The following is an 18,611-nucleotide window of genomic DNA, read 5'->3' on the forward strand; positions in this document are numbered from 1 at the left end:
AAGTTGTATTTTCCCCTAACATTTACTCTCCCTCCACAACTTCGTTTACTGCAAAATGATCACTTAAAAAGCTTCTGTAAGAATTGAATGACAATTCCATCCCACAATGTTAAGATGATTTAAGGCAACTTTATTCCAGTGCTGCATTTTCCAGGGCCTGTCGATAGATGGGCAAAGATTTCATTTACAGTTCAGTTGCAGTAAGAAAAGACAAGTTAATCTTGTATTGAATTAAGAGGGGAGAACATGATTCTGTGAAGATTACATCTAGGCACCTTATTAAAAAAAAATCAACGAAGTGTAACAAGTTCTTCAGAAGATGTTGGGTGGATGGCCACTGTCTGGTCAAAATCTGCTTTTGTTGCTCCCATTTTGACAGCCACAGCAAAGCCTTGAAGCATTTCATCACATCCTAACCCTTGCATATGAAGGCCTACCACCTTAAAAACAAACAAACAAACATGTTAATTAAAGCTTTGGTTTTGCATTGGTGATTTAATACTATAATTAGACATCTCATTGACTCCCCAAACCAGCTTTCTTCATCAATAAAAATAGGTTTATATTTGCAGTGTTCTCCTTCTCCAATATTGCTCCATTTGCCAGTTCTGCACAAAGTAGAGCCATGTGTGGTGTCTAGATAAGTATAAACAGACTAGTTGCTCACAGAATCTTTATTATTCCCCGTTTTGCTCACCTTCTCCTGTTTAGTTGCACACACCAGTTTCATTACACACTTCGTTTTCCTTTTTGTTACAGCATGATACATTGGGATAAAAGAAGTTGTATAGGTTTTCACATTCTCGCTTCCATATGTAGTTCTGGCTTCCGCTGAAACAGACAAACAGTAAGACAAAAATAAGCATATAGCCCACATAGTTAAGGAAGAGGAACTACAAAGCACAGCAATAATTGCCTTGCTTTAAAAGCCAAAAGGCAGACTAGATGTGTCTGAATTGCTATAATAAAGTTTTTGAAAGTATTTGACGTGTCTAAATACAGATGTTATAAAGCAAGAATTAGGAAACTGCAGCCCTCCAGCTGTTGTAGGCTGCGGGGGGGATGTGTGTGTGTGTGTGGACATCCACCAATACTTCCTATAGCACCTACAATAGTTATTCATAAATATCACAATGTGCAACACTTTTTCCTACTCAGTTGCCATTCACACTTGGCTGGCATCTCCTACATTGAAGCCACCTCTCAAGCGTGGCCACATTTCGGTGGAAGACAAGATGGACACGCTTCCAGTTTTGAACAGATGAGATCTGCAAAGAGCGTCTCTCTGTCAGAAATATGCAGTGGCTGGTGTAGGCTCCATCCCCTCCTCCATGTGCAGGGCATGCCCACTGGCCCAAAAAAAGATTGGTGACCCCCTCCTGTAATCAAACAGCTCCCATAATCTCTAAACACTGGCCATGCAATATCTGAAGGCCCTCAGGTTCCCCATCCTGGTTTAGAGGGCCTGGGCTGCCAATTTTGCAACTCACAACTCTTAAACCTTCCACATTCAGAGTTTAACAGTTCCAATTTTACATACTAATACAGTTTTTTATGCTTTGAACAAATTAAGAAAATGTCTTCTGCACTGAAGTTCAGGAGGATCCTCCACCATAGTCAAGGGGAAATGGGAGAGGGGGTGAAGCATTCAATTCTGCAGCCAGTTTCTAAATTCTAGTTAGCATCTGCAATGTGTTTACGTAGGCACAACCTTTTGTTCTTTATATAGCCTTGCCAAGCCACTGGCAGAAAATGTCCTAGAGCAAAGGATAAAATGGTATCGCATGTCACAAACGCTTAAGGTTACAGCGCCAATTCTTTTGCCCACTGAGCCATAGGAACTAGCAAGACAACAAGGCCTAAGATCCTACCTTCTGTTAGTCCCACCGTTCCAATAGGTGGGTGACTGAAGACCACGGTAGGAATGTTGGTGTAGTCAAGTTTTGAATCTTCTTTCCTCTCAAAAATCCTGTGTGCCAGTTTCCTTCCAGCAGCTATTGCAACTGTTAAGGATGAAATTTAGGCATGTCACCTGGCATAGTAGCAGGCAACTGTGTCCATTGCCGCTCTCCAAGGGATGCATGCAGTACAGGCAAGCCCCCCCCCCCCCACATGGCATAGGGTAGCAATGATAAAATGTGATATCTGCCCCAGTGCAGGCTTACACATGAAGTGATCCAGTGGATGCAGCTGCATGGAAGAAAGACAGTAAAGGTAAAGGGACCCCTGACCATTAGGTCCAGTCGCAGCCGACTCTGGGGTTGCGGCGCTCATCTCTCTTTATTGGCCAAGGGAGCAGGCGTACAGCTTCCGGGTCATGTGGCCAGCATGACGAACCAGAGCAGTGCACGGAAACTCCGTTTACCTTCCCGCTGGAGTGGTACCTATTTATCTACTTGCACTTTGACGTGCTTTTGAACTGCTAGGTTGGCAGGAACAGGGACCGAGCAACGGGAGCTCACCGCGTTGCGGGGATTCGAACCGCCAACCTTCTGATTGGCAAGTCCTAGGCTCTGTGGTTTAACCCACAGCGCCACCTGCGTCCCAGGAACTACAAACAGCCCCCCATTTACGCAGGGGTTACGTCACAAGGCACCACAAATATCGGTGAAATTGCATATAATTGAAACCCATTGAAAAAGCCTGCAGATACCCCTTTCTGTCCCCGCCCTATTAGTGATGTCTTTATGACGTTTCCAGGTCAGTTCTGGGTTCAGCGCAATGCACGTATTCACAGTCGCACATGTATTGAACACGCGTAAACGGAGCTGCCTGTATTTACATCTCTCCATTGCACTGCCCATTTATTCCTACTCTTTGCTTTCTGATTTTTAACCAGTTACTGATCTGTAAGAGGGCATCTCGCCTTATCCCACAATTGCTACATCTACTCAAGAGTCTTTGTTGAAGAACTTTAACAAAAAGTCTCCTTGATTACCCCTATTCCCCATGCTTGTTATGCCTGAAGAACGTGTTGATATGCCTGAACGACCAGACCCAGTGATTTGTGAGTTTTTAATTTGCCAGGAATGGGGAACACTTGATCCTCCATACATTGCGGAACTACAAGGCCCATTGTCCATGCTGGCTAGGGCTGATGGGAGCTGGAGTCTAACAACATCTGGAGGGCCAAAGGTTCCCTGTCCCTGGCCTAGAACTTCATCTCATCTCCAGAATTTGCATCAATTATTCTCCATATGACAGGGAACTAAAAAGCTTATGTATTGTTTACTTGGTGTGGCAGATCTAAAGGCAAACCTGATAGACTTCTAACAAGTCACATTGCCACACAATTCTTTAATTTTCTGCTAGTGTTTCAGAAATCAGTGATAAGGGAGATGCTAAGAGGTCACACCCAGACCTTATTGATGCAGTAGATTTACTATGATCAAAAGGCAGTAGTATTCTGTATAGCACCCAGAGAAGTTGATGAGCAGAAAAAGATCCCCAGGCAACCACTTGATTAATTCCCCGTCTTCCTCCCAGTTCTCTCCCACGCTATCTTTGGTGCAGCATGCACAGGTTCCCACATAACATTATAGAAGTCTTTTGAGCAAAACAGCATACTAATGTTACCTGGTGTAAGAAGAGCTTTTCCACATACATCTCCAACAGCGTAGATCCCCTTTCTGCTGGTATTTTGGAACTCATCAACAATAATGTGACCCATAGAATCTACCTTAATATTCTAAAAATGGAAAGGATAGTTTAAGTCAAACACGACATTCTGGGGAAAGAGTATCCAAGACAAACAGCAGTGATTCATCTCTTATTTCGAAGCTGTGTAACTTTTCAGAAAAATTATGTGAATAAGGGAAGGCAGGCCTTTTTCTTCCCACGTAGCCTCAGCACACAAAACACACGGAGCCATTTCAGAGTCAGGCATGAGCTGTATGCTTAGTGACAGGAGCTATGTGGGATATTTTTCCCATAACATTTAAATGACATTTACTATGTTCAGAGCTCTACATGTATTATCTCAATAATCCTATGAAAAAAATGTAGGTTTGCATAAAGTATTTGCTGGTGGGTGGAGGAATTGTTACCTAATATATGGTGGTCTGCTTTTTTTATAAGTATTTCTATTCATTCTTTTTAATAGGCTAATCAGAACAGCTTTCTAACTGAACAAAATGAATTTTTAACTAACTAAATACTGCAGCTCTACTCATAACCACAACACGATGCCAACGCTCATATAATCCAGATTCTATATGCAATGTATCAAAATCCCACATTGTCTCAAAGAAATAAAATAATTCCTGCTCACCTGCTGGTCAAGATTTAGCCCCTCTGTGTTTGGCTTTCGACCAATGGCCCATAACAGACAATCAACGTCCTCAATAGTTTTAAAGGTGGGTTTCTGACTTGGAGGAGAGGATGTTACAGTTACCGACAGCAGTCCTGAAGGTGACTTTGTGACCGACTTGACCTGTTGAGAAACAGGAGACTTGAGGACAAAGAGCAAAACAGTACGTACAACGGCCATAAATACTAGCTGCAAGGAAGGTGGATTTTAGGGCTCAACCCGATTTCCTGCTTCAAATTTGTTCTACAGTGGTACCTCCAGTTGCGGACGGGATCCGTTACGGAGCTCCAGTCGGATCCCAAAGTTTTCACAACCAGAGGTGCCTTTTCTGCGCATGTGCGCGGTGCAGTAGAGTGCTTCTGCGTGTGCACAGCAACACCCAGAAAAATACTTCCGGGTTTGCCGCATGCGTATCCCGAAGGATACGTAACCAGAGGTGCGCATAAGTAGAGGTACCACTGTATTTATTTCACAATTTGTTATAATATCTAAAAAAAACCTTTATTAGATTTGACATGTCAAGTTATAGGCATGGCTATGTGCCTGCCACAATTCTGTAGAGAAAAACACAATTATGTTGCACCAGTACAGATACCAGCTTCCTTGGGATCTCTCAATTTCATTTGAAGAAAAACAACAAGGGCTGCTGGAATCTTGAGAAGTCGCAGCAATGGCCAATTATGTTTTCCAGTGATCGGAGGATGGGGTTGGAGTGTCTTGCATTGCTCCTGTGCTTCAAACATGCAGAATAAATTATGCAAAAGAAGTACTATGGGGAAAGGTATGCAAAATAATGTGTTTTTTAAAGTGTTATGTGAAAAACCTACCCTAATTGTTCTTGGCCTTTTCCAGTTTTATATTAAAAATGTAAGGCCATTGGACAGGGCCTGTCTGTGTTTTCTGAACAGTGTCTTGTTTGTTTTTAGGGGAGAGAGCCCAGGACCTCTGTGCCACAGAGAGTCACTTTGGTGCTGCTAATGCAGCAGAAACAATGTTAGAGGCAGCAGTTACGAGTTTCTGGTTTCTGCGGCCACAGCAGGCGCTGCGATTATCCAGCAATTTGATTTCACCCCAGGAGGCGCTCTTCATTGTCTCCCGAGACAGACAGATGCCACCTTCAAATAATATATTTAATGCAAGTTGCAGAATTCAACCATTCTGCATACAGAATGTGTGACTGACTGGTATCGGTACTCAGCCTTGATTTAAGGACAGCTGCAGCTTTCCCAAAATGTACCAACCAAGGTGCAATAAATAGGAGCTCTGTTTTTCTGCTTATGATCTGGCTACTAGCCCTATTAAAAGCAGCTATAAATACACCAATAAGAGAAGCCGCATGGGCAATAAGTTGAAGGAAAAGGAGGGTGGGGGAGTATTTTGTTACATGTTTGCTACTTTCTCTCATTAAGAATAATACCACTCATAGAAGAAATTAAAGCACTGGTGCTTAATAAACTGGTGCTTAATAAAAGGTATTAATCTGTTAAAACAAACAACATAGCAATACAAGATGGGAACATCCCTGCATACTTTGCCCCGATAGAAGATAGAATCATTCAGCCCCACAAAAACAATAAAAATGCAGATTTTTTATATTTTTAAATTAGATTTATACACCGCACTTCATCACAAGATCTCAGGGTGCTATACAGGATAAAATACAAAGGAAGAACACAAGTAAATAGTTAAAACAAAAATAACAAAACATTGCTGCCCCTAAATATAGGCACACAGATGATGAAAGTGATACAGTAAATAGATAATACCTGAGAACGTTTCCAGACTTCTACACCACCTTGCTCCAGCTCCTGAGTACAGTTTGAGCTGATCATTGAATCAAAGTTTCTCAGCACCTGTCCAGGAAGAACATTAAATAAGACTGTAAGGGCACACAGCATATCCACATAACTCATTCAAGAGAGCCAGTGTAGCAGTTACAGCTGTTTCTGAACGCTTGTGATTTCCATATCACTGCATTTTTATAAGAAATTCCTGTAAACCGCTTTGAGGTCCACGCGAAAAACAATATATAAATGCATTTAATAAATAGTAGTGGCTAACAGCAGGCTGTAAACCTAGCAAGGGCAACTCACAAAACCACAATTCTCTAAGCCTCTCCACCCCAAACCCTCAGGATTTTTCTTTTGTAAATTTGGTTGTTTATATTTATCTGTATATGTTTAAAGCAAAATAAAAATTACTTTTTTAAAAAAAGAATGGAGTTCAGAAACTCTAGTTTAAGAAATGTTGATGCTGAACAAAATGTTGAACAAAAAAACAGTGCTTCCTTGCCCAGCCAATCAGTGCAAGGAATTAAAAGCGTGCACAACAGAACCCCATCCTTGCTTTTTATTGCATTGGCCAATACACAGCAGAGCAGTCAGGACAAAGAAAAAGTGAGTGTGCCTTACCTCACCATAACGGATCAGTAAGGATGTCTTTGAACCCAGGGCTGAAAGAATGCCAGCTATCTCCACAGCTATGTATCCAGCACCGACGACAACACTGCGCCTGAAAGAATAATGGGTTTTGAGCCATATCACACACACCCTATGAAGTTCCTGTTGGAAATATATTCTACTGCACCCTGAACTATGCTTTGCCTGAGTGCCTCATACTGAGGCAGTAAGGATCTTCACTCAGCGGACTGTTAAAACTATGGAAGCTGCTGCTCAAAATGTAGTGATAGTCATCCTTAAGTTAAAGGTAAAGGGACCCCTGACCATTAGGTCCAGTCGTGGCCGACTCTGGGGTTGCGGTGCTCATCTCGCTTTATTGGCTGAGGGAGCCGGTGTACAGCTTCCGGGTCATGTGGCCAGCATGACTAAGCCGCTTCTGGCGAACCAGAGCAGCACATGGAAACTCCGTTTACCTTCCCACCGGAGCGGTACCTATTTATCTGCTTGCACTTTGATGTGCTTTTGAACTGCTAGGTTGGCAGGAGCTGGGACCGAACAACAGGAGCTCACCCCGTTGCGGGGATTCGAACCACCGACCTTCTGATCGGCAAGTCCTAGGCTCTGTGGTTTAACCCACAGTGCCACCCGCGTCCCTATGTCATCCACTTAGATGGTCCTAAAAGGGAATTGGGCAAATGCATGGAGGGAGGACTATGCTATCAATAGCTACTAGTCATGAAATCTATATGCTACTTCCAAGGATCAGAGACCTACCACTAGGGACCTGTCGCTGGGGAATAACAGCAAGAGAGGGCTATCGCTCTCATGTTTCATCTGTGGGTTTCCTATAGACATCTGGGCAACTACACGTGTTCAGATGCAAGTAAACCTCCTCCCATCTTCCAGAGTTCTGGCCAATGAGTGCAGAAGCACTAGCAAACATTTGGCTACGTGCTGTGTGCGCTTTATAAATGACCAAATAATTATATGAAACTTTGGTTCATTTTAATTAACTTAATGACTCAAATTGAGCATTTTGCTGCACTGATTTGCAAACCACACCACCACAAGCCTGCTAAACTTTTCTCAAAAAACAAACAATGCCAATACAGAGCAAACCGTGTCTATGTGTGTGTGTGAACAAACAAGTCATTAGAAGGGGTGAGGAGGAATGTTTTGCGCTGATATTCAACTGCTCCTAAACAAGAATTTTATAGGTTTCACGTATCTCCCCAAACCAATGTGTCAAACATCTATTTACAAGCCAGACATGAGACTTTGTGCTGATTCTTGCTATTCTGAGATGCAACCCAGAAAGTAGGACTGGGACAATCGAAAAGAACAACTGTTGCATGAAGGAGCCTGAACTCTACAACCTCCAATTTTAGTACTACATAAAGCCAGCCAGTAAGGTAAACCTCCTTTAGGTGCAATTCAGCCACTGTTATACACTTGTAAACCCCATTGCTTTCAATGGAAGACTGGGTGCAAACTTCTACCTACTTCCCTAATGGAAGCAAGCCTCACTTAATTCAATAGGACTTACTTCTGAAGAGACAAAGCATATAATGCACTGTTGGGTACATACTTAAGCCATCTTGCATTAAAATTAATTGTGTTTACAAGTGATTTAATTTGTCTGGATTTTGCCCGCAGATTTTTCTCAGGCAACAAAAGAAACAAAGCCTCTAATCTAGCTCTAGACTAATACCGGATATGCATCAGGACAGACCAGATGCTAAATGGGGCATCTTTAGCAATTCTGCAACTTGCAACAGTAAATACAGCACTATGGGGGAACTCACTAGCCTTTTTCCTGCACTTAAGGTATTTATAGACATTTGAGGGATGTACATGAGCCCCACCTCACCCCGCCTATCACACAGTAACCCACATCCAGCATGCTCTATTTCTCAAATAATCTCCATTACGATGTGGAAATTGAGAACAGGTACACCCTAGATTGGCAACTTACTTGGGCAGCTCTTCAAGGTCAAAAAAACCATCACTAGTAATTCCCAAGCTGGCCCCTGCAAAGCAATGAGACACTACCCTGAATATCAAAGTCCACTTATGTAAAAATAGATCTTAGCTATGCAAATATTCAACTTTTCTTACAGCTCGTTCACTAATGCAGACCTGCTGCATACAATGCAATTCAATACTGCAAGCAGGAAAAACAGGCTTCTCCTAAACTGGGGCGAAGATGGTAAACATCTAAAAAATGTGGTGAATACACTCCCACAATTATGTCCGCAGCAATCCTGAAATTGTAAGTTCCTTGGGACAGGGGTTGCCGGACTTTTCAAAAATTACTCCATGTACATTTATGACCCTTAATAATTGACAGGGAGAGGGGGAGAGGAGGAACATTCCTGAAAAATGCACGTATTCCCCAAAGATCAACAAAACACAACGAGCAGCACAGGCGATGAGGGCAACAGCGTTTGCCAAGGATTAATGTTACAAAGTACAGAAAGTTATTGCTTAATCTTTTGAAGCAAGAAGCTCAACTGTCATATCAGCTTTTTTAGATCTTTCCTAATCACAGGACAGAGAGAGCTATTTCCATTTGCTTTAGCTCACCCTCCATCTAAGGAGCCTTCGTATGGGAGCTGCTCCCAAGTAAAGTATTGATGAGATTCTTGCCTTTTAGAATAAAATGGGGGGAGGTAACAAGAAGGGCTGGGTGATATCTGGTTTTCAACATCATGATGTATCACCAGCTAAATATCGCAATATAATGATGTATCACGATGTCTGAAATAAGGATGGAACTATGTAGAGGTGAACAGCAGGGCAGGGTGATATCTGTTTTTCAATCTTGTGATATATCACCTGCAAAATATCATAACACATCAATATACCCGTATTTTTCGCTCTATAGGGCGCACCCGACCATAGGACGCACCTTGTTTTAGAGGGGGAGAACAAGAAAAAAAAAATCTCCCTCTCTCTGCTCAGCGCCCCTTCAGCGAAGTGGCAGGAGAAACGGAGCCCCTTCCATTTCTCCTCCCACTTCGCTGAAGGGGCGCTGCGCAGCTCTCCCTCTCTGCTGAAGCCAAGATAGTCTTGCTCTCCTGGCTTCAGCAAAAGGAACCCGAAGCCTTTGGAGCACAGGGCAAGTTCCCGCTGCGCTCCAAAGGCTTTAGGCGGCTATCCCTGAAGCCTGGAGAGTGAGAGGGGTCGGTGTGCACCGACCCCTCTCGCTCTCCAGGCTTCAGCGAAAGCAACACAAAGCCTCCGGAGCACGAAGGGAGAGCTCTCTCTGCTCTCTGGAGGCTTTGCGTTGCTTTCGCTGAAGCCATGGAGCCTGCATTCGCTCCATAGGACGCACACACATTTCCCCTTAATTTTTGGAGGGGAAAAAGTGTGTCCTATAGAGTGAAAAATACGGTATCACAATCTGTGAAATAAGGATGGAGCTATGTAGAGGCATTGGCACATTGTGATTTTTGCATAGCGCATGCACACACACCATGAGTCACAATATATTGCCATACCATAATGCTGCAGCGAGGCTCCTCACAGGGTCTCTGCCATGGTAGCATATTCATCCAGTGCTTTACAAGCTGCACTGGCTCCCGGTGGAGTACAGGGTCAGATTTAAGGTGCTGCTTTTGACCTTTAAAGCCCTTCACGGCCTAGGACCCTCGTACCTACGGGACCGCCTCGCCTGGTATGCCCCACGGAGAGCCTCAAGGTCCATAAATAACAACACCCTAGTGGTCCCAGGCCCTAAGGAAGTTAGATTGGCTTCAACCAGAGCCAGGGCCTTTTCAGCACTGGCCCCAACTTGGTGGAACGCTCTGTCTCATGAGACCAGGGCCCTGCAGGATCTGAGGGCGGGGTATAAATAAAAAATTATTATTATTATTATTATTATTATTATTATTATTATACGAAACCAATATCACAATATGGACTTTGTTTCGGACAATATATTGATACATCACCCAGCCCTAGGAACAGGGCAATAATGATGATGATGTCATTAGCTTTGGGCTATTTTTGGATGTGAAGTTACTGGATATTTCTATTTCTGAACTATATGCTCATTTAAACTTTGATGTACGTTAAATGAACTTTCAACCACTGAAATTTTAGCGTTACATTGTAGTGATATCATAATTTACATTATGTATCGTTATTATTGGGATACTGTGCTTTGACAGTTAAAATGCTTTGAGAAACCATTATGCTTGCAAAAAATGTGGCATGTAAATGACTTACCTGGCACCTCACTTTCACTGGGGACTGAAGGCTGCCCACCAGTTGCAATCAGGATATGGGGTGCTGTGTATTTTTTACCATCCACTTCAATCGTGCCTTTGCCATCAGGTGTGAACGAAGCATCACCACGAATAGTTTCTACATTGGACTAATGAAATTAGGTTGAAAATGAGCTGTCAATCTATACGTCAATTCAAAGACCAGATAAAGAATTTCACAAGACCTTTTAGCTATTCCCTATGTTGTCACAGTGCTACCTGGTTGGTGTTTGCCGATTTCTCTCATTTGTTGATTCTCTCAGGAATTTAAATAATTGAACAAGTCTGGGTTATCCAAAGCTCTCCTATATATTTTGCCATAAATTCAGAGAAACCTCTATACCAGGCTTCCTCAACCTCGGCCCTCCAGCTGTTTTTGGCCTACAACTCCCATGATCCCTAGCTAGCAGGACGAGCGGTCAGGGATGATGGGAATTGTAGTCTCAAAACATCTGGAGGGCTGAGGTTGAGGAAGCCTGTTCTATACTGATAGAGCAGGTAGAATTAAGGGCATGTTTACAATACAGACTTAAATTCATTACTTCCTCTATCCAAACTTCTCTATGGGAATTAGGATCTCAAATGGATAATTCTTTGTACCCTCAGCATACAAACTATACTTCCCAGGGTTACTTAGAGAACCTATGACAGATAGAAAAAAAAGACTGATATAAAATCAACATATATTAGCAATGTGGATAGGGCTAAGACATTCTCAGAGGCGGGGCTGAAAATCCTAAAGCATTTCCGGATTGGTGAGAGAGATTTTACAAAAGTGCTGTGTTCTGAAACTAAAAGGAATATATTTCCAAGAGCGAAGGATGGTTGTCTCAAAGGAATAAGCTGATAACCAGCAGAGCCCTCTAGATTCTATACTGTGAAACTCATCGTTAGCAGCTGGAGGAAAGAGGCTTAACGATCGGTTGAGGTGCAAAACAGGAACATTTACAAACCTTGTTCAAATTACTTTGATAGATATCATTCAGTCGTTTCACATAAGCATCGCGCTTTTCCTTAATTACTCTGTAATAAAATAAGTTTTGTGTGACAAAATTATCTCTCTCTTGCACTAGCAAAACTATGGCTCAAAAAAACCCTAACCTTGTCCCTCCTTTCAAATCCCCATTCATTATTTGCTTTAGGAATTTACATCCCATCAAAAAAATCAAGAGGCAGGTATATTGGGTAGGCAGAACTGTTTATAAAGCCAATATCCAACTGTTTATAAAGCCAAAATAATAAAACCAGAAGATGAGCCAGTTTTTAAAAGCTTCAAACTTTTTTCTCCATTGACTGAGCTGCTTTGCTGTCAAAAGACAGCCTTGTGCATTTCAATGGGACAAGAATATAAATACCTCCTAGTAGATTGGAGGAAATCTGATGAATGGGGTACATTCAGCTACTATTAATGATGCTCCAAATATTTTGCACATCTTCCACTCAGTTCAGTGGGGCAAGCATATCAGAACCTCTTAGTAGATTGTACCCCACTCATCGCATTAGTCTGATGGTGCACATTTATTTCCACAGAAAGGAATTTTAACCTGACTTACCGCCAGTTAAACTTCACATCGGATACTTCAAAACCATAATCTGCATGATCATGGATGAATTCAGAGTGGACAGCAGTGTTCCACATCACCTGTTTGGGGAGGGGAGGGTGCAGTGAGAACATCCAGGGTTTAATTTAAAAATAAATGAAAAACCAAACACCGCTATTTATTGTATAATTAAGGATAATGTGAATAAACATTTTGATATGTTGTGGGGGGGAGGTATAATGCATAAAGGATTTTACACTGGGACAGCGGTTTAGATATATCAGGCCTACACAACTTGCCACCCACCATGACAAATGTAACCCACTAGGCATGTACTGTAGTCTGCAAAATACTTCAAAAACTCAATTTTAAATTCACTCAGTCTTTCTCTAAAGCAGTTCCTCTCCTGGTAACTGCCAGCTTTTTTTAAATCAAGAATAGTCTGAAAGATTCCCACTCACCCCCAGAGGCAGTGGGACAGGAAACCTGTATCTTCAGTCAACAGCCCCTAACCTGCCATTTACAACTCTGCTTTGCCCAAAGGATGGCTTCTAGGCAAAGGGCATGATCCAATTTGCCAGCCTCCCTGTGGCTACTTGGAAGCATCCACTGTCTGCAGCGGATGGAGAAACCAGCCTTCAATTTTCTATGAAACGAATATGATCCCAAGATTTCTTTTTCATTTTATTTTCCGCAAATGAGAATCATTGCATCAGGCGTGCATCAAAACACGCCAATGCAATTTCTTAAGTTCATATTTGAGTCTGTTCACGGAGAAGGCAAGAGAAAAACCAGTGACGTTTTCTTTCTAACAATAAAGGACGCTTGCTTCATACATTGCAATGTTGACTTCTCAACCCTTCAGAACCGGATCAGCCAGAAGAGCCTTGGGAAATTAGGCACTTAGCAGGAGTAACAGCAATCCTAAATTAGACAGCGGAGAAGCGAAGCGATGACCCCCCCCCCCCGGTGTATACAAAACCACACCAGCTCACAATGGCCAAGGGTATAAAGACAGTTGTCTTTTTTCCCGCTTTCTTTTTCTGCAACAGCTCACGCCTGACATAGATGGGGAGTCCCCAAGGAAGGGTCCCTGGAGTGATCTACAAGGCTTAAGTCTAGCAGACCTCTAGCCTCTGGGACCCCTACAATTGGTAGGACAACCAGTGAAGTGGAAAGACACATGGTGTCTTTTACATGCCATCTAACATCCCCCAGCCATCTGATAGCATTTAGTTTATTATCTGGAATCTTGTCTTTATGTTGTATGTTATATGTTGTATGTTTGCGATTGTAAAATTTTAATTTGAAAAACTAAATAAATAATAGTCATACCTCGGGTTACAGATGCTTCAGGTTGTTTTTTTGCAGGTTACGGACCGCTGAAACCTGGAAGTACTGGAACGGGTTACTTCCGGGTTTCGGCAGTCACACATGCGCAGAAGTGCTAAATTGTGCTTTGCGCATGTGCAGAAGCGCCGAATCGCAACCTGCGCGTGTGCAGACGTGCCGCTGCGGGTTGCAAACGTTGCGGGTTGTGAACATGCATCCCACACGGATCACGTTCACAACCTGAGTGTCCACTGTATATGTATAGGTATCAGCAAAAGTTGAACTGTGCCCTGAAATCTCTGCTTTGAAGAGTACGCTTTACCCTCAATGCAATCAAGCTGAGACTCAGTATGGAAAATAAGAATGCTAAGTTTACTACAGTCAAACCTCAGTTGTTGAACGTAATCTGTTCCGGAAGCCCATTTGGCTTCCGAAACGTTTGACAAACGAAGTGAAGCTTCCGTTTGGTTGCAAGAGCTTCCTGCACTCAAGCGGAAGCCGTGTCGGACGTTCAGCTTCCGAAAAACATTTGAAAATCGGAGCATTTACTTCCAGGTTTTCGGCGTTCGGGAGCCAAAACGGAGCCTTTCAGGAACCGAGGTCTGATTGTATAGGAAATACATGTTGGATAGGAAAAAACCTACTTCAAACAATCTAGGATGGAAATGCAGAAAGCCATGCTTGCTCTTTTATCTTTCTACAGGGCAAACAAAAGAAAAAATGTCTCCTCCTCCAAGGTGGGACAAAGAAAAAGTAGAAACACCCTGAGAGTATCAGTGTAGCAACTGAGGAAAGGTCAGCACAGATTCATTCAGAAAGTCAAGTCTAGGAGGCTTGGCGGTTCCTGTCCACCTACTTTCTGCCCATGGAAACCCAGCAGCCTTAATGCAACTGAGCTGCATCCCAGCACTTTCAGCAGCATCAACATCAGGGAGAGAGTTAATATAGCACTCTGATAACAGTTCCTTCTAGAAGAGAAGCAGAATGCCAGACCACACTGTGCCAAGTGCCTCTCCCGTACAAAATCACACATAAGCAAAAAGGCAGGTGTTTTTTGAGTGATCTGGCCATTTTCTTGTGTTCATCTGCATTTAGAAGACACCAGTCTCCTTGGGTAGCAATCTGACACATGAGGAGCCTAAGAATATATTTTAAAACCATTTCTAGCTGTTACTGCTGCTGAGTTTTCACTTCACACAATTTAAAAATAAAACAAAACAAAACAAATTGATAGTGACACATTCAGCGGTTTGTTTTTACCTTTTTAGGAACACATCCAACATTCACCTGAAAACGAAAAATAAACAGTGTCAAGCACCAACGCTACTAAGCAAGTATTTAGCAAACATGCACAAACAGGTTACAAGATAATTTGTTATGGATAGCTTTTTATTATTTATTTATTACAGTAGTTCAGAGGCATCCTGCCCTAATATACAGTCAACATGAGTAGTAGGCATTGCTATCTTTTATGCTCCATATATTTGTCAAATCCCTTCTTAAAACCATTTAAGCTGGTGGGCATCCTTACATTTTGAGGTAGCAAACCCCATAGTTCAACAATGGACTGTGTGAAGGAAGTATTTTCCTTACCTGAATTTAATAAATATGGAGATTATAAGCGATCTACCTTCCTTGTAAGGTACTTGACCTAGCCTCTTGTAAGGGTGACTGAGATCATGTATGTGAAGTACTGGATTCCGGCATCAGATTGAATTGCATTGCTGACTAACAAAACTATTTTAGATTTGGAGTTTATTGTTGTCTTGCATAACATGTTACATACATGTCTTTGTATGAGTTAATTGCTTCCAAATCTTTGGTTACAATGTTGACTATACATTTCAGACACAAAGATTTGACTACAATAAATATGAGGTATTGCCTCCTTCATTGTTGAAGTTCTGTAGAAAGCTCCTTGAAAGCAGATGTGCAATGATGGGTCCCTTATATTCAGTCGTGTGACCAAGAAACAGAACTCAGAATGGGGCAGAAAGAAACAAGACATGATTCTCAATTACTTGATTTTCAACAGAAGAGGATCTCAGAGGAAGAGAGCAAGTTCAGCACCACACTTTTTTGTGGTGTCACCCGACAGGGCCTGCTTCCATACAATTAAATGGTGACAGCCATTCATTCCAACTGGGAAAAAGAAATGGTGACACTTGGAAATATTACAAGAAGGTTAAAATGTACCCTGCATCACGGACAACTGGGTAACCTGGCCCTCACAAATCAAGAACCCAGAAAGGATGGCAACAAACACATGATTAAAAATTACATTTATATCATGGCTTTCCTAAAAGGAGATCAAACTGATCTGTAGAAAGGACTCTGTGAACTGAAAGTAGATACACTGTAATGTACTTTTGTAACCCAAGAAAATATTTAATAAAAACAAAGATTTAAAAAGATACGTGACTCCCCCCTCCCTTTTATGCTCACAACCCCCCTGTGAGGTAGATTAGGCTGAGAGGCAGAGATTGGTCCACAGTCCACCTGTGAGCTTCATAGCTGAGGGGGGGATTTTATCCTGGTCTTCCCGGGACTTTTTAACCACTAACTGACATGTCACACAGGCGTAGCCAGGATTTTTGTTAGGTAGGGCAGGACTGGGGGGGGGGGGGGGGAGCAGAACCAGCGTGATTGATCAGTTAGTTAATTATTTCTGTTGTTTTACTTGATGGGGGCAGCTGCCCCCCCCCAGCTAAGCCCATGGACATGTGGTCCTTTTGCAAGGATGATGCACAACTTTGTGAAGTGTACCACATTTTGGGGGCATGGAAATAATGCTTGGCATGCAGAAAACAGTGAAAGCACTATTTCAGTAATTCAAAGTTTCAGGTTTTTTGTTTCCTCTCCAATGAGCCATTTGAAACATAAAACTACTGGGGGTGGCGTATGGAACATCCTAAAATTTAAGCTGCAATTTCTGCATAAAGAGCTAGACCCTTCTCTCTCTATCAAATGCATGCACACATTTCCTCTGTTCCTCCTTCAAAGTTCAGTGTGTGTGTGTCTGCATGTGTGTGTGTGTGCATAAGGAAATAAAAAACAGAAAACAGATTAATGTTCTTATTACAACTTTCCTGTGCTCCTGGTCATCCTTAAGTGTGGGGAGCGGGGCAATTAACACCTGAGAGATGCCCTCCTGGCTTGCACACAGGGAGGTCCCAGGGTTCAATCCCCAGGCAGGGGCTGGGAGACACCCTGTAGAGCCCGTTGTCAGTCTGTGTTGACAACACTGAGCTAGAAGGACCACTGTTCAGCTTCTTATAATCATAGGCTTGTAGAGCTGGAAGGGGCTCCAAGGGTCATCTAGCCCAACCCGCTTCAATGCAAGCATCTCAGCTGAATTATACACGACAGGCGGCTGCCCAACCTCCCTTTGCAGTGCGTTTCACAGAATAATAAAATTGGAAGGGGCTCCAAGGGTCATCTAGCCCAACCCGCTTCAATGCAAGCATCTCAGCTGGATTATGCACGACAGGCGGCTGCCCAACCTCCCTTTGCAGTGCGTTTCACAGAATAATAAAATTGGAAGGGGCTCCAAGGGTCATCTAGCCCAACCCGCTTCAATGCAAGAATCTCAGCTGGATTATGCACGACAGGCGGCCGCCCAACCTCCCTTTGCAGTGCGTTTCACAGAATAATAAAATTGGAAGGGGCTCCAAGGGTCATCTAGCCCAACCCGCTTCAATGCAAGCATCTCAGCTGGATTATGCACGACAGGCGGCCGCCCAACCTCCCTTTGCAGTGCGTTTCACAGAATAATAAAATTGGAAGGGGCTCCAAGGGTCATCTAGCCCAACCCGCTTCAATGCAAGCATCTCAGCTGGATTATGCACGACAGGCGGCTGCCCAACCTCCCTTTGCAGTGCGTTTCACAGAATAATAAAATTGGAAGGGGCTCCAAGGGTCATCTAGCCCAACCCGCTTCAATGCAAGAATCTCAGCTGGATTATGCACGACAGGCGGCCGCCCAACCTCCCTTTGCAGTGCGTTTCACAGAATAATAAAATTGGAAGGGGCTCCAAGGGTCATCTAGCCCAACCCGCTTCAATGCAAGCATCTCAGCTGGATTATGCACGACAGGCGGCCGCCCAACCTCCCTTGGCAGTGCGTTTCACGGAATCACAGAGTTGGAAGGGACCCCCCCCCCGGGTCCCAGGGTCATCTAGTCCAACCCGCTGCAAGGCAGGACTCCCAACTCCACCATAAGCCACCGAGGGCCGCCCAATCTTCCCGGGCGCCGTGTTTCCTCCAGGCCAAGTTTCCTAAGCGCCCGCCACCCGCCTCCCGCCCCGGGACTCACGCAGGTGCCGCCGAGCCGCCCTCTCTCCACCACGGCCACCCGAGCGCCGAGCTCCGCCGCCCGCCGAGCGCTGGCCAGGCCGCCCGAGCCGCCTCCCAGCACCAGGTAGTCGAAGGCCGTCGAAGAGGAGGCGCGGAGCTGGGCCATGGCGGCGGCTGCAGCGCGACTAGCAGGAAGGAGGAAGGCCGCCACGGCCAGGGGAGACCGCATCCCGCCTCCTGCCCTGCCCCCGCAGCGGGCGAGGCGAGGCAGGCGGCGCCGGCGGGCGGGGAAGGCGGGCCAGGCAGGCCAGGCCGCGGCGCTGGAAGGCGCCTCTGTTAGGCCGCCTCAGCGAGGGAAGGAGCCCCTGAGGGAGAAAGCGGGCCCTGGCGGATTTACGTATAAGCTGAACAAGCTATAGCTGAGGGCCGCACTCTCTTGGGCCTCCCCCCCCCCAAAAAAAAA

General features: G+C 44.0%; 1 protein-coding gene across 1 annotated transcript; it reads right to left on the reverse strand.

Annotated features, from left to right (window-relative positions):
• Positions 1 to 109: 109 nt before the first annotated feature.
• GSR (glutathione-disulfide reductase) lies at positions 110 to 18,392 on the reverse strand. The gene is made up of 13 exons (XM_082204999.1): positions 18,168 to 18,392; positions 15,113 to 15,139; positions 12,533 to 12,621; positions 11,933 to 12,002; positions 10,942 to 11,089; positions 8,684 to 8,738; positions 6,721 to 6,820; positions 6,076 to 6,162; positions 4,271 to 4,432; positions 3,577 to 3,688; positions 1,872 to 2,003; positions 698 to 831; positions 110 to 440 (listed from the first exon to the last, which is right to left on the reverse strand). The coding sequence occupies exons 1-13, from the start codon at positions 18,375 to 18,377 to the stop codon at positions 291 to 293; spliced, it is 1,476 nt and encodes a 491-aa protein (XP_082061125.1). The 5' UTR covers positions 18,378 to 18,392; the 3' UTR covers positions 110 to 290.
• Between the last annotated feature and the right edge of the window lie 219 nt (positions 18,393 to 18,611).

Source organism: Podarcis vaucheri (assembly GCF_965113315.1).
Source record: "Podarcis vaucheri genome assembly, chromosome: 17".
NCBI lineage: Eukaryota > Metazoa > Chordata > Lepidosauria > Squamata > Lacertidae > Podarcis > Podarcis vaucheri.

What these genes read in the sequence shown, in the direction of transcription:
- GSR (XM_082204999.1), bottom strand. Translation starts at nt 18,377, where the DNA reads ATGCGGTCTCCCCTGGCCGTGGCGGCCTTCCTCCTTCCTGCTAGTCGC. An exon ending in ATCAAAGTAATTTGAACAAG is followed by an intron (nt 11,090 to 11,932) that starts GTTTGTAAATGT and finishes TAATTTCATTAG; the next exon opens with TCCAATGTAGAAACTATTCG. An exon ending in GGCTAAATCTTGACCAGCAG is followed by an intron (nt 3,689 to 4,270) that starts GTGAGCAGGAAT and finishes TTCCATTTTTAG; the next exon opens with AATATTAAGGTAGATTCTAT.